The following is a 26,458-nucleotide window of genomic DNA, read 5'->3' on the forward strand; positions in this document are numbered from 1 at the left end:
GCCAGTATGCCCGACGTGGGGTCACCCATTGCTGAGCACGTTTGATGGTAAATCTTTTTATTAAAAGTGAAATAATTATTGTTTGATACAAATTTCAATAAGTTAATTAATTCTTCTATTTTGCATTTGCTTAGCCTGCTATATTTGGAAAGATTGAGTTTGATGATATTGATAGATTCATTAGCCGGTATATCTGGATACTTGATGGTTACGTCAAATGAACCCATTTCATGATGTGGTTGCAAGTTGAATTTGCTTAGTTTATTCACAAAATTCTCTCCCCCAACTCCTACCACCTCACTCGTACAACAAAAGGAGCAGACGCGGAACAACAGGCAGTCACTGTGCAACTTTAGACAATACGAGACAGACAAGCAGTAATTGGAGGGGTAAGTGAAGTTTCCTTAAGTGTTCACTTAACTAATAACACAATTTTCGACACTCACACAAATCTTATTTCTTGTTACAGACATGCCAACAAGTGATGCCTATTCAACAACTTTTAGCTTCACAGTTCGTTGAATTACATCCCTTTCAACTAGGCTTCATTTAAATTCATTGCTTCAAATCGTGGTCATTGATGTCAACAAGTACTTACTTATTAACAATATTGCTGGTGTCAGATGATAACAAAAGTTTAAACTTAGTGAAGACTAAGGTTTAACCTGCCACATGTGTCAATTATCAAGATTTCGAGATCTTAGAATGTTATAGACTCTTACCCTCAAAGGATAACAAACTTTTAGCCCGATCTCATTTTCAAATTTCAAAAGACTAGATTGAATCACAAGTCATTATTTAAGATTTTAGACATTGGTTCATGTTTGTGGGTTACTGTAGTCACGTCCTAGATCGTGAACCATGGGCAACGGCTGAGTGGCCTAGTAAGTGGTCCTGAGAGTCGGGATACCAGTTACTATGGAATGGGAATGGGAGTGGGCATCTCGGACATATTCTGAGTCGTGGCCTTCCTTGTGCTCAGGCGGCTAGGACTACACAATTCACCGGTGGTCCATAACCCGTTAGAGGAGAGATCCTCACTTGGACTATGTGCAAGTAGGGCAGCATCCTGCTTCATGAATTTACCAAGCTCAGAACACTTTAAGCAAACCTCGGACCTATGGGAGTACTGGAGTCCCACTCCCATTTGACAGGTGAGGGACTCCTTGGAAACAACTTGGCGAACGAAATGGAATTCGATGGGGAGTTATCAATATTAATGGGGCTTATGGAAGAAAGAAGGTAGAACTTGCTGAGTCAGCAAAGAGGATGCATGTGGATGTGCTAGGAGTAAGTGATATTCGGGTAAGGGGACATAAGGAGGAAGAGATAGGAGATTATAAAGTGTACTTGACGGGTGTTAGAAAGGGAAGGGCAGAGTCTGGGGTAGGGCTCTTTATCAGGAATACCATTGCACGCAACATAGTTTCTGTTAGACACGTAAGTCAGCGAATGATGTGGGTAGATTTGTCAGTGGGAGGAATTAGGACAAGAACTGTGTCCGTGTATTCACCATGTGAGGGTGCAGATGAGGATGAAGTTGACAAGTTTTATGAAGCATTGAGTGACATCGTGGTCAGGGTCAACAGCAAGGATAGAATAGTGCTAATGGGCGATTTCAATGCGAGAGTTGGGAATAGAACTGAAGGATACGAAAGGCTGATTGGTAAATGTGGGGAAGATATGGAAGCTAATGGGAATGGGAAGCGTTTGCTGGACTTCTGTGCTAGTATGGGTTTAGCTGTTACGAATACATTCTTCAAGCATAAGGCTATTCACCGCTACACATGGGAGGCTAGGGGTACCAGATCCATAATAGACTATATCTTAACAGACTTTGAATTCAGGAAATCTTTTAGGAATATACGAGTTTTTCGGGGATTTTTCGATGATACAGACCATTATCTGATCTGCGGTGAACTAAGTATCTCTAGGCCTAGGGTAGAGAAAGTGAAATCTGTCTGCAAACGAATAAGGGTAGAAAATCTCCAGGACGAGGAAATTAGACAGAAGTACATGGATATGATTAGTGAGAAGTTTCGAACAGTAGACAGTAAGCAGGTTCAGGATATAGAAAGTGAATGGGTGGCATACAGGGATGCTGTAGTAGAAACAGCAAGGGAATGCCTAGGAACAACTGTGTGTAAAGATGGGAAAAGGCGAACATCTTGGTGGAATGATGAAGTGAGAGTAGCCTGTAAACGTAAAAAGATGGCTTATCAGAAATGGCTCCAAACAAGGGCCGAGGCAGACAGGGATTTGTACGTAGATGAAAGAAACAGAGCGAAATAAATAGTTGTTGAATCCAAAAAGAAGTCATGGGAAGATTTTGGTAATAACCTGAAAAGGCTAGGTCAAGCAGCAGGGAAACCTTTCTGGACAGTAATAAAGAATCTTAGGAAGGGAGGGAAAAAAGAAATGAACAGTGTTTTGAGTAATTCAGGTGAACTCATAACAGATCCCAGGGAATCACTGGAGAGGTGGAGGGAATATTTTGAACATCTTATCAATGTAAAAGGAAATCATCATGGTGGTGTTGCAAACAGTCAAGCTCATGGGGAGGAGGAAAATGATGTTGGTGAAATTATGCTTGAGGAAGTGGAAAGGATAGTAAATAAACTCCATTGTCATAAGGCAGCAGGAATAAATGAAATTAGACCTGAAATGGTGAAGTATAGTGGGAAGGCAGGGATGAAATGGCTTCATAGAGTAGTAAAATTAGCGTGGACTGTTGGTAAGGTACCTTCAGATTGGACAAAAGCAGTAATTGCACCTATCTATAAGCAAGGGAACAGGAAGGATTGCAACAACTATCGAGGTATCTCATTGATTAGTATACCAGGCAAAGTATTCACAAGCATCTTGGAAGGGAGGGTGCGATCAATCGTTGAGAGGAAGTTGGATGAAAACCAGTGTGGTTTCAGACCACAGAGAGGCTGTCAGGATCAGATTTTCAGTATGCGCCAGGTAATTGAAAAATGCTACGAGAGGAATAGGCAGTTGTATTTATGTTTCGTAGATCTAGAGAAAGCATATGACAGGGTACCGAGGAAAAAGATGTTCGCTATACTGGGGGACTATGGAATTAAAGGTAGATTATTAAAATCAATCAAAGGCATTTATGTTGACAATTGGGCTTCAGTGAGAATTGATGGTAGAATGAGTTCTTGGTTCAGGGTACTTACAGGAGTTAGACAAGGCTGTAATCTTTCACCTTTGCTGTTTGTAGTTTACATGGATCATATGCTGAAAGGTATAAAATGGCAGGGAGGGATTCAATTAGGTGGAAATGTAGTAAGCAGCCTGGCCTATGCTGACGACTTGGTCTTAATGGCAGACTGTGCCGAAAGCCTGCAGTCTAACATCTTGGAACTTGAAAATAGGTGCAATGAGTATGGTATGAAAATTAGCCTCTCGAAGAATAAACTGATGTCAGTAGGTAAGAAATCCAACAGAATTGAATGTCAGATTGGTGATACAAAGCTAGAACAGGTCGATAATTTCAAGTATTTAGGTTGTGTGTTTTCCCAGGATGGTAATATAGTAAGTGAGATTGAATCAAGGTGTAGTAAACTAATGCAGTGAGCTCGCAGTTGCGATCAGCAGTATTCTGTAAGAAGGAAATCAGCTCCCAGACGAAACTATCTTTGCATCGGTCTGTTTTCAGACCAACTTTGCTTTATGGGAGCGAAAGCTGGGTGGACTCAGGATATCTTATTCATAAGTTAGAAGTAACCGACATGAAAGTAGCAAGAATGATTGGTGGGAACAATGGCAGGAGGGAACTCGGAATGAGGAGATAAAGGCTAATTTATGAATGAACTCGATGGATGAAGCTGTACGCATAAACCAGCTTCGGTGGTGGGGTCATGTGAGGCGAATGGATGAGGATAGGTTACCTAGGAGAATAATGGACTCTGTTATGGAGGGTAAGAGAAGTAGAGGGAGACCAAGACGACGATGGTTAGACTCTGTTTCTAACGATTTAAAGATAAGAGGTATAGAACTAAATGAGGCCACAACACTAGTTGCAAATCGAGGATTGTGGCGACGTTTAGTAAATTCTCAGAGGCTTGCAGACTGAATGCTGAAAGGCATAACAGTCTATTATGATAATGTATGTATGTAATTGTTTGTAAATATTTCAATGCAGACTTATTCTAGCATAATTTTAAATGAACGTATTTTTATCAATTTTTCACTATTATGTCCTTGTTAATAAGGCACACCATCAATGATTCTGCCTTCTATGATATTTTAGTAATATAGGTTTAAGATTGTAAAATGTACAAATAGATTTTAAGTCATTAGTTACGAACATAAACCAACCTTTGAGATTCTAGATTGGCTGATGATGCTCTATAAAGGAGCAAAACATGTCCCGCATATAACTTCATAATAATGAGGAAACTCTAAATGTAATAACATTTTGATGTATTGAATAGATAGTTTACAATACAACATTGTTTGTTGTAATTAATCAAGGTGGTCTCACCAATGTTCATTTGGATTGAGACCAGGACTGTTTGGGGGCCAGGGAAGAACTTTGAAGTCTTGATTATGCTCTTCCAGCCATGTGCGGACACTTCTAGCTGTGTGGAATATCCCATCCTCCAAAGGAAAGACAATCATCATGTACGGGTGGACTTTATCACCAAGGATGGATTCATAACCTACTGCCTTGTGTATGTGCAGCAGTGGTTGCAAGGTGTTCATACTCAAATGTTTCTCGCTGGACATGCTAATGTCCATGTGTTCTATGCAGCTGAAAATGTGACTCTTCGGAGAAGGCTACCAATCACCAGCGGTCCAGTCACCTTACTGTCTAGCAAATTCCAGTCGTTTTCATCAATGGCTGTGTTAACACGAGTGCAGTCACCCTCTGTTTACTCCAGAGTCCCATTCGCAGAAGGGTTTGCTCAAATGTTGTAGTAGAAATGCGTATGGATGCTCCCTACTTCATTTGGATGGTGAGCTGTTCCACTGTAGCCTGTTGGTTGGCCTTCACGTACTGCCGTAGCCAGCGTTCACATCGGACCTCAGTGAAGCATGGAGCTCCACAGTTTCCAGGATGGTTATTCCCAATGGTGTCTTTCATCCACTTGTGATACACCTTTACAACGGAGATACGTGAACAGTTCACAAACATTGCTGTTTCTGAAACTGTGCCCTCAGCCAACCCCCTGCCTGAAGGACGATGATCATCCCCTTTTGCAACACAGTTAAATCGCCTCCCTTACCCATGGCAGCAGGAAGTGCAATGTTGCAGCCATCCTGTCGTTCGCATTATATACCCACTTCACCAGCCCATGTCATAGATTACGTGCTCCAGGTGGCATTTATAATTAGAAGACGTAACGTTGAAGACGTAATAATGTTACTAGTTTTACGTCCCATTATCTACTTTTACATGTCATTTGATCACAAAGCTTTTTAAAGTTTTAGGGTCCACCTTATTCAGTACTAAACAATTTGTTGTGTAGATGTAATTACAACATATTATGTGTATGCAGAACTAGTTTCGATGCTATACTGTGTCATCATCAGTTGAACAGAGGCATTGGAAAACTGGTAATCATATAAATATTATCAACATTAACATTATCACAAATTAAAACCTTATAATATTACAATTAAAATTAATATATATTTAAAAAGATATAGTGTTTGTCCTTCCTTTCCCAACAAGTAGAAGACTTGCGGGCCTGTTGTACCAAATTATTAAAACCATATGCAATGAGATTTGCTATAATTATTGTAATTTTAAGGTGAATTCAAATTAAAATTCACACACAAAGTTATTAAAATAGTTCCGTTCATAAAACTCTTTGTGCTTAATTAAATGCACTTCGTAATTCTGCGTATAATACAATAATAAAAACAGATTCCAGGAAGTTATGTAGTGTCCTTTTTGACAGTATTATTCAGTGAAACGAGTCTGATGAGGTGGGAACGTACAAGTAAAGTCCTTAAGCTATTAACAAGAACCATGTTTCCCAGTTCAAATGCAGAACCTGTGAATAATAAGAAATATAATAATTATTATGTCTCAGAAGGAAGGCAAGATATTCAAGGCAAGTCTTCAACTTGTTGAGAAAGGAAGGACAAACACTATCTTTTTAAATATATATTCATTTTAATTGTAATATTATAAGATTTTAATTTGTGATAATGTTAATGTTGATAATATTTATATGATTACCAGTTTTCCAATGCCTCTGTTCAACTGATGATGATGCAGTATAGCATCGAAACTAGTTCTGAATAAACATAATATGTTGTAGTTACATGAACAAATTGTGTAGTATTGAATAAGGTGGACACTAAAACTTTTAAAAAGCTTTGTAATCTCAGTTCAATACGGAAAAAATGAAGTTTATTATTTTAAATGTCAGTAGATCTACAAACATGGGGCTGACGTATTTGAGCACCTTCAAATACCACTGGACTGAGCCAGGATTGAATCTGTGAATTGGTCTCAGAAAGCCAGCGCCTTAACTGTCTGAAGCACTCAGCCCAGTTATTGAAGACTTTGTCCGGGGTAGTAACTTTTGTGAAGTGAAAGTTCACATGAATGGTAAACATAATGCATCGTAGGCAGATACACTTTCTTCCTTAACTTTAGACAGATACTTAGCAGCCAAAACATACTACTTTGGTGTTGGTGGAGGAATGAGGCAATTTGAACAAGTTCTGCACTCACATGGTTGCTTCAACACAGAAGTCTGCTGGAAATGTTCTCAAGGTAAGTCTAATTTTTGTTAAAACAGTACTTTCAATATCAAAATTACAGAGAAATGTAAGAAAGCATGCTATTACTCAAACTTTCAAAAGATAAATCACGGAGACTTCCTGAGCTCAAGGGATTGATAATAGCTAAGGGAGAGTACTCTATTTACTCGCATATCAGCTGCACTTTTTATGCCAATTTTGAGGTCCCAAAATAGGGGGTGCAGCTATTATGCGGAACATTTTTAAAAGACCTGGGGACATACTGTAGCTATTGAAACTATTATTAGAGAGCTATTTATATAATAACAAAGAATTGCTGTGCTATTGCCAGTGCGGCTTCTGAATAATACAACATTATAACAGGCTGAGACCGGTACATCCAACATAAAATTAAGCCTGATAAACACTGCGCAAAAACATTGTTAAAACGAGCAGTGATTTCAATACAACTTCACAGAAGGCCATAATGGAACTTAATGGGCCTATTGTTGCGTATGACGTCAAACTGGGAGCACACGCTTTTTACATCGTGCTGCAGAAATATTAATTGCAATTTTATAACATTCAGCCTGTTGTGTTCATATTAAAAAACCTTCATTAAGAAAGAAGCCGTTGTGTTCAGTCCAATTACTTGAAACAAGTTACCACGTGCCATTAAAACGGTAATAACTGTGCTACATGCCGAGTAAACTTAAAATGTTACCCAGGGAACATGTTCAAAGGACGACGTGTTTTGACAGCTTACTTCCACATCATGACAAAAGGCGGGTGTAATTAACTTTAATCATAGAGATATACTTCTAAACCGCAAATCTGACGTCAAATTTGTAATACCAATGTAAATGGTCCGTTATTGGACATTATAAATTGCTACAATTAGCCTACGCAGTGGCCTCCACGGTATGCACTAGCCAGCATCTTGGTAGGTGTGCTAGGTACCAACTGAAGAGCCCAGCCTAGCACACGGGGGCGAAACGCTGGCAACCAAGAATGAGTTAGCTGGAAAATTTATAATGTCCAATAACGGACCATTTACATTGGTATTATAAATTTACTCATTCGGAACAAATATTTCTGTCTACATCTATATCGTCAAATTTGTAGTCGGCCTGATGAACTAGTAGGAGATGTACAGGCTGTGTTCCTGCATCAGCTTGTTTGTGTGCCTGGTCTGAGATTCATCCTTTGCTTACTTGTGCATTGTTGTGAAGGCCACTGCGAGCTTGATCACGTCTCCATCCTGCGCTGACAGTGTGTCATGCATTTACAATCGTCACATGTTACTGATAGGGCATTGTCAGGAACACACAAAAGTAATCGGTAACACGATAATGCATGCTATATGAAATGAGTAATGTTGCCTGTGTTGTTTAACTTATTTCTCTAAATATTTTACCGGATACACTTAAGCAAGTGGAAAAGACTAATTCAATGCTGATATGATTAAGGCAGCAGGAAGCATTGGACTACAGTGGCTATACCGAGCCCTCAAGGCCATATGGAAGGATGGAAGGATACCTGAAGATTGGCAACAAGGAAGCATTGTACCATTGTTCAAAAAAGGAAATAGGAAGAAATGTGAAAATTATAGAGGTATAACCCTATTATCACATGGGCTAAAAATAACGGAGAAAGTCATAGGCAAAAGACTGAGGGATATAATAGAAACACAGTTAGAGAAAGAACAATATGGCTTTAGACTGAATAGATCAACAATAGACTTGATATTTACAGTGCGAACGATAATGGAAAAACATCTGGAAAGGAACAAGGAAATCATATTCGTATTTTTGTATTTGGAAAAAGCTTATGATACAGTTAAGAGAAAACATGTATGGGAATGCCTACTGAAAAGCAATGTACCAAAACCATTAATTAACAAGATAAAAATACTGTATGATGAGAGTAAAAGCAGTTTACAAGTGGGGAGTGGTGACTGAAACATTTTATACAAAAAAAAAAAAAAAAAAAAAAAAAAAAAAAAAGGTCTCAAGCAAGGAAGTGCACTGTCACCATTACTGTTTATTATACTGATGGATGAAGTGAATGCTTTGGTATTTGCAGATGATGTGGTGATTTGGGGAAGGGAAGAAAAGGAAGTACAAAGGAGACTGGACGTTTGGAATGGTAATTAGTAAAAAGAAAACTGTGTGGTCATGCACTGTGGAAAAGAGAAGCCAAATGAACATAGATGGAGAACGGTTTATATATCTGGGTAGTATTATTAATGAAAATAATGGAATCAACCCTGAAATTAATAACAGACTAAGTAAAGGTAAAACATTTTATCGTCAAGTCAGAGAGCTTTCATGGGATGACAAAGTACCCAAGAGAACGAAATTAACATTATATAAACAGTATTTCATACCAATTGTAACATAAACCAAAGAGAATAGAATAGAGATGTAACTCGCAAAGATAAATTTCAGTGCCAGGCCACAAGGCGCTAGTAGTTTCAGTCCACAGTGCGCATTGTGTGCAATACCTTACTGTTATTATCAACAGATAGCGCAGAGAAGTAACAGTGCGCATTGTGTGCAATACCTTACTGTTATTATCAACAGATAGCGCAGAGAAGTAACATCCAGCATAGTGACACACGTCCAGTTATGCTTACAGTCCCCCCCCCGATGGTTAAAATACTACTTCCATGCCCAATATATTGTAATTCATATATTTTTATTTTCAAGTAATTACTATGTTGTAAATAATGATCCGATACCCCTAGTTCATATGACATACTATGTTATTGAAAACATAACCTCACACCTCAAAACAGCTTTAACTTCAAATGAATGAATGACTGACATATTAACACAAAGGTGATATTATAGCAAATAAGAAATCCCTTCAAAAGCAAGACAGCAGAGTACACCCTATGCAAAAGAATGGGGTATCACATCAATATCCAAGTACCACATGAAAATAAAAATAACAATTAAATGCACTGACACAGGAAATATATAGAAATACAATATTATAGAATCATTCAACTTCCACTCCCTGAGGTGTACTTAAGCAGGAAATACAGGATTTCAGGATGACTGGCAAAGATATATTTCTAATGAACAAGCACAAGGAACAAAGATTGACAGCACAAGCACGTGGGCACTTGGAATTCAAACAACACAAATACTGTAGCATCATGGGAACTATCGCTTAAAATCGATATTCATTCAAACAAGGTTAATCGATTGGGTAAAGTCAGATTCAGTGCAGTCCAGCAATATTATCGCTATAATACTTGACGTTATACGACTAATTCTTTGTCCGAAGGGCCCACTGATTGAGGTTAGACTTGAAATACTTCACTTCGAAACAAACGGCCTTTACTTATTAAAATCTCTCTTTTCATGCCTACTTGCCTGCCATCCACAGAACCTTCCTACAACTATCTACTCATTGTGAATGACCTCCAGCGACATCTAAGGTTTTGGATGGGAACTACTTGAAGTTAGCTACAGATTGGAACAATAAGCCCCATTAAACTTTCACCGGGGTGCTTGAAATGCTGTTAACTAGTAAGAGACAAGATAGCAAAATCCAAGCAGTAGATATGAAATTTTTAAGGACCTCAGTTAAAGAGACAAGAGATAGAATTCAAAATATTAAAATCAGAGAAGAGCTAAATATAGAACCGTTAGTACAGAAGATACAGAAAGCAAGATTGAGATGGTTCGGACATGTAAAGAGAATAGGAAAGGAATGGGTAGCAAGAAGGGAATTGGAAAGAGAAGTTAAGGGAAAGAGACCAGTTGGAAGACCGAGAAGAAGGTGGTTGGATCAGATTTGGAAGGACATTAGAGAAGGTGGATTGGATGTGGCAGAAGTAATGGAGCAGGAAAAGTGGAAGGACAGAAAAGAGTGGAGGAGGCTTCTCAACCACACCTGGACGACTGGTGTACGACATTGATGATGATGATGATACTCAAAAGATTTAAACTTATTTACAAACGTACAACAAACAAAGAAAGATTGACACTATACACAAGGCTATTTATTAGTTTATATTCTGTTCATAAGTTACCAACACTGTAGGCCTTTCACTTGTGGAGGGGTTAGATTGCTTACATTTAAAAACCTTAGGACAAAAAATACATTATAATCGTACAGTACCATGTCATTAAAAAAAAGCACTGCTTATGAACATTTACTCTGACTCACAAGCATAGTGGTTAGTTTCACTTTCATCTTGTAGATTCCAGTCAGGAATGTGATGTTCTTTGATAATGTTTTGCGTTTAAATGTAACATACGGAGGTAGATTAGGGCTGTCAGCAGTAATGACCAACATCACCGTACAACTTAACTTTTCGTTGCCAGTAGTTTTAATTAAAATACTTGCTGCTTCTTTCCCAGAAACAACAGGGTTCCTTGGCATTTAAAGATAAAAATTTCATTGTTCCGTATTGAAATTATTGATGTTAAAAATTAAATAACTGGAAAGGGTTTGGTCAGTATTGCTATATTGCGAGGAGAGATACGAGTTCTGCTGCATTAACCTGATCACATGCCAGTGAAATTCTGTACCTTTATCGGAGCAGTCTTTAGATAGTGTTTGGCACAAATATGTTTTCCACTGCAATGACAGGTTATTACGCTGCATAAACAGAGTAATCCACCCCTGCAAAACCGTGAATAATTTTCCTGGAATATTAGGGGATTGTGCAGTTTCCCATGCATTTAGATGTAACATTTTGTGAGAAACACTGTAACCACTGTTATGCATCTCTTTCACTCTTTCCAATAACGCTTCCTGAACACCCAGGAACTTGCCCTGTTTTGGGTCACGAAATGCCACTTCCACTTCCTCACTTGTTTTTCATGAACAGAAATCTCACAGCCTGCTGCTCTGTTGTTTCTTCCACGAATTTTATCTCTTTTAGCTTAAATGAAGACAAGTATTTTTAACAGCGGTTGAGTTCAGAGTGTGAGGCGACAGTGGATCTTTCCGTTTGTTACTGCAGGCACACATTCTCACGAAAAGCCCTTGAATTGGATGTGCGACTGTTAATACATTGGTGTCCGGGTGTGTGCTACTCCATTCTTTCCTGTGGACCGGCAACAGAAGCACACCTAGCATGAGAAGTAGGATGAAATATAAATACAGTAGAATTCCGCTGTAACGAACATAAGTATAACGAAATCTTCAGAATAACTAATTTTATTTTTTGGTCCCTTCCTTTTTCCCTATTTGTTGTGTGTTAAAATATCGTAGTTTCAGTTTAACGAATTAAAATTGTGCTCTTTTCTTTACCAATTTGACTATATTTTCTCAAATTAAAACTAAAGTTCATCCTGTTTTATGACCAACATTTTTCTTGTTACATTATTTCGTTATTCAGACGATATGATCGCCATTTTCCATATATGCACCGTATGCGATTCAGAAGGCAATCGCTTTTATGTAACCAATATGCTTCGCCCGTCATCCAGTGTAAGTAAGATGTCACTCCATTAGCTGAGTGGGAGCGCCAAGTTTGCAATCCACCAATGAACACTACGCTTTGTGTAACCAATAGGCTTTGCCCATCAACCAATGTAAGTCGTCACATTATTGGCTGAGTAGGATCGCGATGTTTATAATCCACCAATGAACACCACAGTTCGTCGCATCATGCATTGCATGTTTATTCTTCGTGTTTACTTCGCAAAGCAACATGTTTCTGTAGGTTATATCATTAAACTTGCAAAGTTTGTGTGCATTTCGTTAAATAACTTACTTACTTCCTTAATCCGGTCCTCTTGTACCATGAAGTGTCGAGGATACGAGAGATCTCCATCTACTCCTATCTCCGGTAATGGCAACGGCCTCTCGTACCAGAGTCCCCTCTCCTGCAGTGCTTCTCTAACCCCCTCCTCCCATGTCTTCTGTGGTCTTCCTCGAGCCTTCCTTCCTTCCACTCTCACCTCCCTCATTAACCTCGGCAAGTGGTCTGTCGACATTCGGTGGACATGGCCAAACCATCTCAATTGATATTCTTGGATGGTTTTCTCCAGTGGCTTCATATTCAATACTTTCCGGATGGCTGTATTCCTGATCCTGTCTCTCCTGGTTTTGTCCTCTACTTTCCGGAGGTACCTCATCTCTGCCGCCTGGATTCTGCTCTTGGTTCTTTCTGTTAGCACCCAGGATTCGCAGCCATAGGTCAATGTGGGAATAAAAGTGGATTTGTAAACGGCTAATTTTGTACCCTTTGAGATCTCCTCCTTGTTGAGGAAGTTTGTTCGGATGGCATTAAACAAGCGCCCTGCTGTTCCTATTCTTTCTGTTATTTCCTCCTCCATCTTCCCATCTGAGCTGATGATTGAGCCAAGATACTTGAACTTGGTGACTTGCTCTAATGGTTTACTATCGACCATGATACAGTCTCTCTCCTCATTCCTGCTGATAACCATAGTCTTTGTCTTGTCCACATTCACCTCCATACCTTTTTCCTTAAGCTCTTCCACCCATACATTGATGTTGTGCTGCAGGTTTTGTTCGCTGGAGGCAACAACAATCAGGTCATCAGCAAATGCCAGGTCAGAAAATCGTACTGGTCGCATGAGATAATTTCCGACCGTCAATTTCTTGATTCTCTCATGACACAGCTTCATAATATGGTCGAGTTATACAATGAAAAGAACAGGGCTAATACTGGAGCCCTGCCGGACTCCTTGTCTCGTTGTGAACTCTGCTGACCTTACATTTCCTGTCCGCACGTAATTCTGACAGTTCTTATACAGACTCATGATTGAACTGCAAAGTGACTTGCTAACTCCATACTCCTTTAGGACTTTCCAGAGTTTGGACCTCGGGACTCTGTCAAATGCCTGTTTCAGGTCAATAAAGGCAGCATGAAGGGTCTTGTTCTTTTCCAGTAGCTTTGCACTGGCCATCCTAACAGTAAATATGAGATCTTGCGTGCTTCTATTTGGGCGGAAGCCACACTGGGCTTCTTCAAGTTTAGCCTCTACCTCCTTTCTTAATCTAGTCTCCAGGATCTTTGAGAAGACCTTCCCAGGCACTGATAACAAGGATATGCCACGGTGATTACTGCACTTTCGATTGTCTCCTTTCTTAAAGATGGGGACGATGACTGCTACTTCCCAATCTCTAGGTACCTTTTTTGCTCTCCAGGCCTCCACCATAATGAATAGAAAGTTTTCTGCTTTCTTTCCCAAGTTCTTAATCATTTCTGGGGCGGTTCCATCATGTCCTTGGGCCTTCCCATTCTTGAGTTGTTTAATAGCCAACTGCATTTCATTTATCCTTAAGTTCTCTCCTTCTTGTTCTCCTTCTCCCCCCGTCTCCTCTCTTTCCTCACTTGACCATAGGCTGTCTTCATTCTCATTTCCATTCAGTAAATCATTAAAATATTCTTTCCATCTCTCCATTATTTCTTTCTCTTCTGTTAAGATTTTCCCTTCCTTATCTTTTATAAACTTTAGAGGGCATTGTTTCTCCTTTCTCATGTTTTTCAGTGCTCTATAGAACATCTTCTGGTTCTCTTTATAATTTTTCTCCATTCTTTGTCCGAATTCTTCCCAAGACTGTCTTTTCGCTGTTTTCACTAGGTCTTTACACATTTCCTTTTTCTTTCTTACTTCTTCCTTGATATCATCATTCCACCAGCTTGTTCTTTTCTTGTACTCCCCCACCTTTGTTGTTCCACATACTTTACTTGCTACTTCTAATAGTATCTTCTTGAACATGTTCCACTTTCCCTCCAGGTCCATTTCCTCGATCCTCTCCTCTATCCTCTGACACTCCTCCTCCACTTCCTGTGTGAACTGCTCCTGTACCTCCCTGTTCTCTCTTAACTTATACACCTTAATCTTTTCTTGCTTCTTGTTCTTAGGTTGTTTCCTCTGTACCTTTGCTGTTGTTTCCATTGTTGTTATCAAGAGAAAATGGTCACTTCCTATTTCATAGCCACGGTATACTCGACAGTCTGTCACTTTCTGGAGGTGATCTCTCTTCACTAACACATAATCTATGATGGAGCGCTCATCTCGGCTGGATTCCTCCCTCGTGTACATATGTATCATCTTATGCGGGAACATGGTGTTCACTGCGACGAGATTATTGGCAACGCAGAAATCAACAATCCTCTCACCATTGTTGTTAACCACAGGCTCACCATGCCGGCCAACAGCTCCGCCACTTCCCTCTGGCTGGTTTCCGACTCTGCCGTTGAGATCTCCTAATACAGTGATTTCCCCTCGAGTGTCATCCACCACATTCTGTAGCTCTTCGTGGAACCTATCCTTCTCCTCCTTTCTTACATCGTCGTTCACTCCGTAAACCACAATAAATGTCATCAGCTCCATCTCTGGATCTAATCGTATGCTGACCATTAGAATTCTATCCGTGTGGAATTTCCATTCCTGAATCTTGTTTCTGAAGTTCTTGTGGATCAGTAGTGCTACTCCTGATTTGGCCCTTAATCTGATGCTAACTCCACTATAAATGAGCACATGATCGTTCACCATTGTATCCACCCCTTGACCTTTCTTTTTTGTCTCTGTCAGTGCCAGCACGACAAGTCTTGCTCTCTCGAATTCTGCCACTAATTCATTCTCCTTTCCAGCTAATCCTCTTATATTCCATGTTCCAAATCTCATAATCCTTTTTCCTCGCCATGTTGCCATTGGGTTCAGCAGTCCGGTGTATCTCTCGTTTTGACTTTTCATGGGAGTTATTTCGGGCATGTGAGATATGGGCCCACAGTGCCTATAGGGCAGTGAGGGGGCTGCCCTCTTTTGGCCCCTGCCCCTGCCATGCTGCGACTTCAGGACTGATGGTGTTCTCATTCCCTACTCCCTGAGACAAAGATTTTCTTCCTTCAGGACCTACAGCTGAAGGTCTGTCATTTAGTCTGGCCCCTCATCCTCGACCTTACCGGCAAGGGTGACCCTGCCAGGAGCCGAAGCTCCCGCCGGCATCACTCTCGGGATCACTGAGGCACGCAAGCCTCCCCACCACGTCAAGGTACCAGACCATGGGGGAGGTTCGTTAAATAAGTTCATATCATCGCAAATGGATAAGCAGAAGCGACAGCAGTTTTCGTTCGTTCAGTGAAAAACATAAAATACTTGCGGAAGTAGAGAAAGGCGGAAAGAAAGGAGAAGTAGCAAAGAAGTATGGCATTAGCCCGTCAACACTTTACTACTTTTTAAAACAGAAAAGTAAGATTGAGGAAAACATTAATGCTGATGCCCTAGGTCCACAGCGTAAGAAGATCAGGACAGCCGACTATAAGGAGGTGGACCAAGCCATCTATACGTGGTTTGTGGAAATGCATAGTAAAAACATTCCAATAAATGGCCCACTGTTATGTCAGAGTGCACGATCTTTTGCACATTCGCTTGGATCACGTGAGTTTATGGGTAGTGCTGGTTGGCTTCATAGGTTCCGGGAGAGATATGGCATATCCCACAAAATTATAAATGGTGAAGCTAACGATGCCCCAAAGGAAGTTGCGTCTTCATGGCAGCTGGAGACTCTTAACGGATACCTTGAAGGAATATTCACCGGCAGACATTTATAATGCAGATGAAATTGCATTATTTTATACACTAATGCCGAACAAAACCCTTGATTTCAAGAGAAATAATTGTTTTGGGGGCAAACGTTCAAAAGAACGTATCACGGCTCTTTGGCGCACCAATTCTGCAGGGACAGACAAACTGAAACCTCTCATAATTGGGAAGTTTGGGAAGCCAAGGTGCTTCAAGGGGGTGTAACATCTGCCCTGTGAATACAGGCACAACTCTAAGGCATGGATGACATCTCTGCTATTCAAAGAGTGGTTGTTGGACTTGGAATGTCGGATGAAGGCCGAAAAGAGGAGAATTCTTCTATTATTGGACAATTGCTCTTCTCATAATTGTGTGCCTCGCCATTTGGAGCATGTAAAAGTTTTATTTTTGCCCCCAAATACAACTTCAGTTCTGCAGCCGCTGGATCAGGGTATAATTCATGCAGTAAAGCGGCATTACCAAGCTCGTGTGGTCCGTCGAATGCCGTGCAACGTTGCAATGAATAGAGATATTAACATAAACATATTGGGATCAATGCAGATGTTTAATGCTGCATGGAAATCCCTGAATGCAGACATCATCACAAACTTCTTTAGAAACGCTGGAGTGGTTTTACAGAAGACGTCGCAGAAAGTGAAGTGTAGGATGATGTGGAAACCGAGGAGAATTGGAAGCTTTTGTGTACGTTGGATGTGTCATCTACGGTAAGTCTTACCGACTACAAAAGTAGACAGTGATGTAATAGTCCACAAAGAAATCACCAATGAGGAAATTGTGGAGGGCATTATGAATGATAGAGATCCATGTGATGAGGAGGAAGAGAAAGACAACCCCCAAAATAATTGTGATAGACAGAGCTTGACTCTTCAGCAGGCAACAAACATAGCATGTAGCCTTCAATATTTTCATGTGTCACGACGTGATGTGCCAGAATCTGTTTTAAAATAATGTGCAGTGGTTGGTGACTATTTGGAACAAGCTTTTATATCTGGATTTGTTCAGAAGAAAATCACATACTTTTTCAAAAAATGAGGTTCCGGAACAATGTGTAGACTTGCTGGTACAATGTATACATAGATTTTCTGAAAACATCTGTCAATACTGTAACTCATAATGGTATTTTGAAGTTATATATAACAGGGCAGATGACCTCGTAGTTCCACCCCTAAAAACAACAACTAACGGATATAGTACTAGGTGAGTTCTTAAGAATGGTCGTATTTCAGTATAACAAATCAATTTCAGAGGTCCCCAAAATTTTGTTATACTGGTATTTTACTGTACATGTAAATGGTTCTAGGACTCTGTTTTCATCCTTATTTGTCCATCCATCAACCTCACTGTCACTACTATCACTGGCATCTTCACTCGTATTATTGTTGCCATCAACAGACTCTTCAGGCGTTTGCTGTATTAACCAGCATTTCGTCTTAGGTCTGACACTAGACTCATCAGAGTGGCATGTGTCAGACCTAAGACGAAACGCTGGTTAATAGAGCAAACGCCTGAAAAGCCTTACATCTGATCTGTTTTTGACATGCTCTATTGGTGAAAAATATCTAATTCCCTCCATGGGAACTTAGAATTTTCCATCAACAGACTCGTCTGAACTGAATGTCGCACTTTCACTTCCGCGCGTATATTTTGATGTTGACGGACACACACCTTCACAGTCACTAATACCTACACTTTCGCAATCACTAGGGACATCAGATAAACTATCAACATGCAATTCTCCAAATATTTCATCATCGTTCAAGCTGTCTTTGCTGACACCTGACAATACCCTCGGCCATGCGGTACTGAGTGTTATGAAACCACACATCCTGTGCCGAAAGCATTGTCAAGGAAAGAATATATCTATCTAAATTTCGATCAACAAAGACTTTAGCTTTTAAACAACACGAAATATTTCGATTAATAAATGGCGGAGAGGATAAAATCACACAAGCATGAGCAATACGAGAAAATGGTAATTTACATAGCCGGTCGCCCACACACCAATACGAAACTACGCTAATTAATGTCGCCCATCATTAATGTGTTAATCAGCACAAAAATTTATGCGAATATTTAGTCAAAAATTAAAGGTGCGGCAGGCATGCGAGTAAATACAGTAGTTCTTACATATTACAAACGTTATTAGTGTTAATCATTTATTCTTTCACAGCCATGATTGTCATTTGCAGGAATGGGAATTCTCGCTCAAAAGAGTCTTGAGGTTGGCAGCCAAAATCTTGAGAATCTCATAAAACCTTTTGAGTCAAAATGAATAGGGCTGCACACTGTATACATGTGCGAACTGCAATGTCTTATGAACATTTTTTTCACGAAGCACAGAACTAGAGCTGCTGTTTGGTTGAAATGTTTAAGTCTAATTACTAACACTAACCCAACTTCCCAATTTAAAAAAATTATACTATGTTCAAAGAACAAGGTAGTGATGATGTATTGCTGTGCAAAGTCGAAGACAGTAAGAAGTAGGAGGATCCCATTTTCATTTAATCTGTTATAACACATGTGCATCATATTATTATTATTTTTTTAGAATTTCTTTCCTCATGGATCTTTTTTATTATTAAAGTTACTGCTTATTTGCAAAACTTAAAAAAATATATTTAAAAAAAAGAAATGAAATAGGGCAAAATCTGATTTAGGAATTCATCAAAAACAGACCATATATTATTCACAATTAAATTAAAATTGAGACCTCCATACTTGTCATCGTCCAGGTCTCAGCTGCATAGGTCAATATGGGTGCATAATCCATTTTGTACTCTTTATACTTCCTTATTCCAGATAAAGTTTCTTACACCCTGGTAGAATGTGTTGCCTTGTTGCACCCTCTTCCCAATCTCCATGTCCAGCCTTGTTTTCTGTATTAATTCACTCCCTAGGTATTTGAAACTGTCAACAATTTCAAGGCTTTGACCAACAATTTTCACAATGCCTTTCCCTTGTCTTTCTCTGCACTGATTTTCATACCATATTTTTCAATTTTCTTATGCCTCCAGTTGTTCTTGTACTTCTTTGATGCTTGTTCCTCAAACCACAATTTTGTCTTCAAATAGTAATATCATCTTCCTTTGTCTCCTTTTTGAATTTCATCCAGAACCATCAGAAACAAAAGAGGCGACAGCACACTTCTGCCCTGGTGCATTTTCATTTCTAAACCATTCTCTCTTTCCAAATAGAGTTTGTATGCTACTGACAGTTTTCGTACATTGCTTGCACCATTTCTACAGTTTGTGTACCCATTCTTTTTTTTGACCATGGTTTCTCCACCCCTCCTCCCTGGGAACACTATCATATGCCTTTGTTAGATCTACGAATGACATGACCAGATCCTTTCTATATAAACAAAAAAAGACTAATGGCCAAGCTGACTACATAGTTATGGATCATGTAGCTGTAGGCTTGCATTCAAGAGATGGTGGTTGTCAGCAGCCTTGAAAGTGGTTTCCTATTTTCACACCATGCAAATGATGGATCTGTACTTGAATCATGTCCTTTCCTCCTGAAGAACAATACTACAGGCTTGAGGGAATTGCATTGTACTTGGCACCAAAGCTCTCATGGGTGGTGAGAAATCCTTATGAACTAGTGGTGATTACGTTTTGCCTGTCACTAAAGCTGTTACAGTTCACAAAGTCAAGTTTCAGTTTGTATGAGCCAGAGATTAGTTTTCAGAGCAGACAAGCTCATGTGGATAGCATCCTTGAACCTGCTTTTCTCTAATCCTCATTTATCAACCTATTCCCAGTTTAGAGACTGGCACAGATGATAATAATATCTGACACCAGGTAAGTTGTTTAAAAGATGAGCTTTTGTTTGAAATTATTCTTGATGTAAGTTAATATAGATCTCTGATCTTTATGTACACACTCTTGTGTTACCATCTATCTGAGAATCATATTGCCATGTTGGCCATACTACTGCCAGGATCTTAAATTGTTGTTTGTTCTATTCCAGGGGTTCAAAGAGAAATTCTACGGATCCTACCAAAAATTGAGGAACTTGGAAAGGGACACGGTGAACAATTAAGAAAGTAAAATTACTTTATTACTACTAAGTATGTTACACTATTTCACAAATAGCCCCAACCTTGGTAAGGGCATCTCTCAGGGTCTCTGCTTCATCTTTGCCAATGTCAGCTTTCACCACTGTGGGAGCACTCTCAACAAACTTTTTTGCCTGGGAAACACAGAAGTACACAAGAAATTATATCACTACCATTGTTGTCAACTAATGTCAGTACATACTGTTATGATTTCAGCCCTTTCCTCAAGTCCATACCATCTAAATTAATATTACAGTTTCTCTAATGGGAATGGGAACTATATATTTGCATTAGCAATTTGATACAATTCCCATTCCCCCCTCCTACAATATCTTCAAGGTAAGAGACGTTTAAATTACTTCCTGAAAAAGAAACTGTGCAATCACTACACTGAGGATATTTCCTCGTCATTTTCTGGTTTGTTTCCTAAAGTGCCAAACATGCAGAGTAAATTTAAAAATCAGTTTTAGGTTAAATTATGACAAATAAGCATTTGTTATTGCCTATAAAAGGCTAAAAGATGTAGTTCTTAGATCTTGTTTCAGTTTTTGCTTCGATATATCTTGATGGTAGGCAGAGAACATAAATATAGCCTGATCAAAAATCCTGTGAGGTTAAGAGAAAATTCCCTTAATTTAGAAATATCCCGACTGAAACAAGTCGTACAGTATTTACACCAAAAAACCTTGAAAAATAATGTTACTAGTTTTACATCCCACTAGCTACATTTTAATGGTTTTCGGAGATGCCAATGTCCAGGATTTTGTCCTGCAGGAGTTTTCTAACATACCAGTAAATCTACCAGCTGATGTATTTAAGCACCTTCAAATACCACCGGACTGAGCCAGGATCGAAACTGCAAAGTTGGGCTCAGAAGCCTGAGCTCCTCAACCTGGCAAAACTTGAAACTGTAATGCAGCTGGAAAGTAAGTTGTTTCATTCTATATTCACAAACAATAACAAATTGGCACTTCCAAATACATAAGACCATTATTTAACACTATTCAGGAGATAATTTAAATTTTAAATGGTTAATACAATGTCTGACTCCTTGGCAAAATGGTCAGCGCGAGGGTTCTGTGTTTGATTTAAATCAAATCTAGTTATTTTCTATATTCAAGGACTGGGTATCTGTCCCAATACACTCCTCTTTATATACATACCCAAGCATGCCAACATTCAAAAATGAAAATCAGTATTTTTAAAAGGCATATCCTGACATGATCATTCATGACATAACACATTATACTACTCAATTATGTAATTTCTCTTATTAATTTATTTATAAATACTGAAATATTGCATGTATTTTATAAATACTGAAATACTGCATGAATCTGAGCTTTAGAACACATGACTCTTCATTGTAACTGCCTTAGGCCTCTCTATAAATTTCTGAACTAGATTTATGCACTGGCCTTGTTGAACAGGTTTTCAAGGTTTATTTTTTTCCGGAATTCTTTTTCAGGAAGCTTTCACCTGAATTGAGTTCTTGTTCTCGTCCTTGTAAATACGTTAAAAAATAGTCTGACAGTCGGCACTGCTATGTGAAATAATGAAATAAAACGCATTATATTAGAGATTATATCATATTTAAGACCACCACCACCTGATTGCACCTGTCTTGCTAGTGCTCACTGAACATCAATTCTCTCCAGCTACTTACAGTATCAGTAAAATCCTGAGATTTTCAAAAAAAATACAGGAATACTATATTTACGCAAATAATCCCTGCATATTTTTAAAAAAAAATTGAGGCACATAATTAGGGTGCAGGTTTTATTTGCGTCAAGGTTGGCAACACACTCCTGGTTCATTTAGTTTTCGATGTATGCTTTGTGTAACTGCTTGCAATTGCAACCACAATACGTCAAGATTCTTCACACCCTCAAGCACATAAACGTGCTACTTATAACACAACTATCGCTAAATTTAATGGCTTTAACAACTCTTTCATAAACCGTATCATCAACAAATTCAAACACCGTCCTTAAACTACGTTATCAAAAGACAAAACCAAACCCACTGCATTTTCCTCTCACTTTCACACAAGATGCTTATAAAATAACTATTCTTAAAAAACACAACATGAAAATTTCTTTTAGAACCAATAACAGAAATCTTGATATATAACATAACTCTAAATCACTAAATAAATCTAACGAGTTTTCGAAATCTGGAGTATACAGATTCAAATGTAACAACTGCAGCTCCTTGTACATCGGATAAACTGGCCGCAACTTTAACATCAGATACTCCGAACATATTAATGCCATTAAATGCAACAGATTCTCTGCTATAGGACGACACATACAAGACTCCAAGTATAATTTCACCAATATTGAAAAAAACATAAAAAATACTTCAAATCATTAACAAAGGCCCCCTTCTAAACACTACTGAAAATTATTTTATTCGCCTTGACCAATACTTCAACCCTAATTTCAATTTAAACATCATTTCTGAAAAACCCAATATCCTATTTGACTTCCTAATTCTTCTTCTCAAAAATTCTAAATTTCTAAACCCAAATTCAATTTTCCATGTCTTACAAAGTTTAGCAAACTAGAGGCAGGGATGAGTACCATATCAGTTTAATTATGTTGATTGCTAACGTTAACGGGAGAATCATACTCTTTAGTTGCGGTAACTTGAACATTAAACGAGCCGCTTCCCGGCTCGTCCAATTCAGATATATGTAGACAAAGGGACAAATTAATATGTAAATAATTATATCAAGCACTTATAATATTCTTGATTATTTTAGTAGAATAAATTAGGGTTGATTTGTTTTGTTCAAGGGCTTGAAGTATTCGAGATTGATTGTATAGGAGCATGTGTCATTTAAAGATAAACTGAGATTCATTTGGAAGGTCTCCAGATGTGTTTGTCTGACTTAGGTCAGTTTCTCGTAAATTTTGTAGATATTAAGGCATGTTGTACAATTATCCAGAGGTAGAGGGTTGCCAGAGAATTTCAATATTGTGGGACAAGATTGATGTCCGACTGTTTTGAATGTAAATAGCAATGATTATGTGTGCCGCGAAGTTTCGCCAGTAGACAGCAATAATAATAATAATACTACTTTGTGAGTAAGGCATGGGCCTGATTTTATCGAATGATTACAAGTTAAAGTAATTTAAATGTGGAGATAACATGTGGCACATGGAAGATTTTAATTCGAGTAGTAAATTTGATTTTTATATTGATTGTTGATTTAACGTTTTTGGACCCCATAATAATCATACTAACATGGTTTAGAAGCGATAGAGGCACTGTAACATCTACAAGCTATTGAAATTATCAAATGAATAAACGGTGACTAAAATAAGTATAAATAACAAGTTTGGGCACCACCCGCAAAACAATTGCAGGAATAATTAACTCTGTAGAGCAACGAGCAACTCCCTCTCCCAAGACGACGGTCATCAGGCTGACGAAGCTCCAGACTTACTTTACAACCTTACCTGTTGCTGTTTAACCCCTGAAATTAAATTTGGGTAGCATGCCAGGTTCATCCTTACTCTACTGATAACAGATTTCTTGCAAGTTTCATTTCATGACTTTGCTCCCAAAATTAATAAAAATATATATGACAAATACCACAATAATCATCACTTGATGAGACCAACTCTTGTTCGTCGTCTACAAAGGGCAAATATACAGACAACTAAAAACCACTAACAAAAAAAAAAAAACAAAAAAAAAAAAAAAAACTTGACGAGACATTACAAATAACTACCACCACCAACAACAAAAAAAACATCACTTGACGAGACCAACTCGTGTTTGCCATTTACAAAAGGGCAAATATACAAACCACTAAAAACCACCAACAAAATTATTTTCTCTATATACATTTCTTACCATACCTCCAGGTAAGAGTCCCACTGCACTCTCTACTGTTACAGAAGAAAATCCTAGTCTGGTAAAGAAAAGTACAACGACTTTCTCTACGTACGGATGCAACCTTCTTTACGAAGAGCATCCCTAACCTTATTTACACACTTCGACGTCTTGAGTCCTTCCCGATTGCCGCACAGGTTAGTGTGACGCCTCACGTTTCTCCAACTGAAACTGTATGCTCGGCCGACGATGAATTCCTTTCTCAAGAAATGTAGAGCTGTTCAAGCTCTACAAAATGGTCCGCGAGGGCATACAATTATAATGTAGATTCAGTATGCACCACCACATCCATTGTACATTATCTTATAGAAGAATTGTAGTATAGGCCTAATTATTATACAGAGTTTGAGTACCAAACACTTAATAGCGTCTTTTACAGAACATCCACCGCAAAGCCGGAAACTCGTTAGCATCTGTGATTATACCATGTTCACTCCGTAAAAGATACTCACGAACAATAGAAGATCGCATAGGAAACTGCGCAAAATATGTAGCTCCTGTGCACTGGTCCGAATGAGAAACAGAATCAGAATCAGAGTGACTTGCCGCATACGCACACATACTTATATAGGCTTGTTACATGTGGTTATAGCGTCCCGAAAAGTTTACTGGTAGTTACGCTCTGACAGGCACTTCTTGATGCGTCACTCAGTCAACCCAACCTTGCTTAAAACAAAGCCCTCGTATTGGCTATCGAGTGTCTGATGTGACATAGAACGTCCACTCACATATACAGTAGAACCTCGATAATTCGAAATCGGTTAATTCAAAATCTTGCCTAATTCGAAGCAGCTCTCGTTCCCGGAAACATGAGGCACGGTTTTGCATGTTATTTAAATTGTTTAATTTGAAATACGCACAATTCATAATTCGAAGAACAATTTCAGTCCCGTTACCGAAATTCTGACTTTTAATTCGAAACTGCCATTACATTTTGAAAAAAAAAATTAGTATTTTCCGGAGTAATTTAAACTCAAAATTTCTCCGCGTCATGAAAGAACGCGTCTTCCGGAACGTGAAGGGGTAACTTTGCGCACTTTCACCTACTTCGGCATGTCTACAGTGTGCTTCATATCTGCTATGTTCTAGCGGAATCGTAATTATTTTGTATTCGGAGTTTTTAGGAACGCCATAATTCACAATATCACGTAGCAGGTAGTGTGCGGAGATGTAGAATCCGCGAAATCTGGCGATGCAGACAGTTGGCGAAAAAGCGTGGCTTATAGCCTATAATCAATTCGTACGCATCAATATTTTCAATGCCGATGAAACTACATTGTTCGTTTGTTTAATTTTTTTAAATGCTGAGGCCAAATGGACTTATGGTTTTAAAGGAGAGAATTGCCAGCCGGCAAATGTACTTTGTTGCTATGCAGTGCAGAGTGCACACGGAAGCGAGAGACGTCCTTCCCCTGTCATAGGAAAGTTCTAAAAGCCATGATGTTGAAGGGCGTCGGGCACTTTCCATGCCAGTACAAGGCATCTAAAAATGCAGACAGTACAGTAGGCCTAATCCAAAAAATAAAGCATTTCCACAGAGTAGCCAGCATAATTTTTCCTCGTCTTTGAATCGTGATTTCTTCCTTTCGTTGTGTGAGGTTATGTTTGTCATTGTTTTATACAAGAGCATTATCTGAATAATGTAAATGCACCTTGTTGGATAAATTTCTGAAATAGTGTTTGCCATGGAATTTGAAAAGTTTAAACTGAGAATCAAGGTGATTGCATACATTAATGGGTCTTAGAAATGCCATGGCAGGAAATCGTACAAGTATAGTCACTGTACTGTTGTTGTAATGTGGACGGAAGCGAGAGACTTTCTCCCCTCGTCATAGGAAAGTTCGATAAGCCACGATGTTTTAAGGACATCGGGTACATTCCGTGCAAGCACAAGGCATCAAAAATGCATACAGTACAGTAATCCAATTAATAAAGCACTTGCACAGGGGAGCCAGTATAGATTTCTGCTCGTCTTTCAATCATGTTTTCTTTCTTTTGATTTGATTGTGTGAGGTTATGTTTGCCGGCGAGTTATCCAAGTGCATTATTTGATTACTGTAAATGCATCTTGTTGTATACATTTGGAAATAGTTTTTTTCCATGATATTTGAGAGCTTTAAACTGTGAATCAAGGTTAACTGCATGCAGTAACGGGTCTTAGAATATATTGTTAGGCCGCAAGGGTTGGCATTTCCGAGGTACGTGTTGGCGGTTAATTCGAAATCACGTAATT

General features: G+C 38.8%; 2 protein-coding genes across 4 annotated transcripts in view; one reads left to right on the forward strand and one right to left on the reverse strand.

The window, feature by feature from the left end:
• Window positions 1–26,458, forward strand: part of LOC136876397 (histidine protein methyltransferase 1 homolog) — a 111,633-nt gene that overhangs the window by 53,017 nt on the left and 32,158 nt on the right. Inside the window, exons 5-6 of one of the 3 annotated variants that reach the window (XM_067150338.2) lie at window positions 6,630–6,745; window positions 20,232–20,307. In XM_067150338.2, the coding sequence (XP_067006439.2) occupies window positions 6,630–6,745; window positions 20,232–20,307 (192 nt within the window). The remainder of the gene's footprint in view (window positions 1–6,629; window positions 6,746–20,231; window positions 20,308–26,458) is intronic. The other 2 variants (XM_067150339.2, XM_067150340.2) reach the window with 2 other exon arrangements.
• mRpL12 (mitochondrial ribosomal protein L12) overlaps window positions 1–26,458 on the reverse strand; it is a 72,160-nt gene that overhangs the window by 1,810 nt on the left and 43,892 nt on the right. The window contains exon 4 of the mRNA XM_067150343.2: window positions 20,364–20,453. Within this exon, the coding sequence (XP_067006444.2) occupies window positions 20,364–20,453 (90 nt within the window). The remainder of the gene's footprint in view (window positions 1–20,363; window positions 20,454–26,458) is intronic.

This window comes from Anabrus simplex, chromosome 6 (assembly GCF_040414725.1).
Source record: "Anabrus simplex isolate iqAnaSimp1 chromosome 6, ASM4041472v1, whole genome shotgun sequence".
Lineage (NCBI taxonomy): Eukaryota > Metazoa > Arthropoda > Insecta > Orthoptera > Tettigoniidae > Anabrus > Anabrus simplex.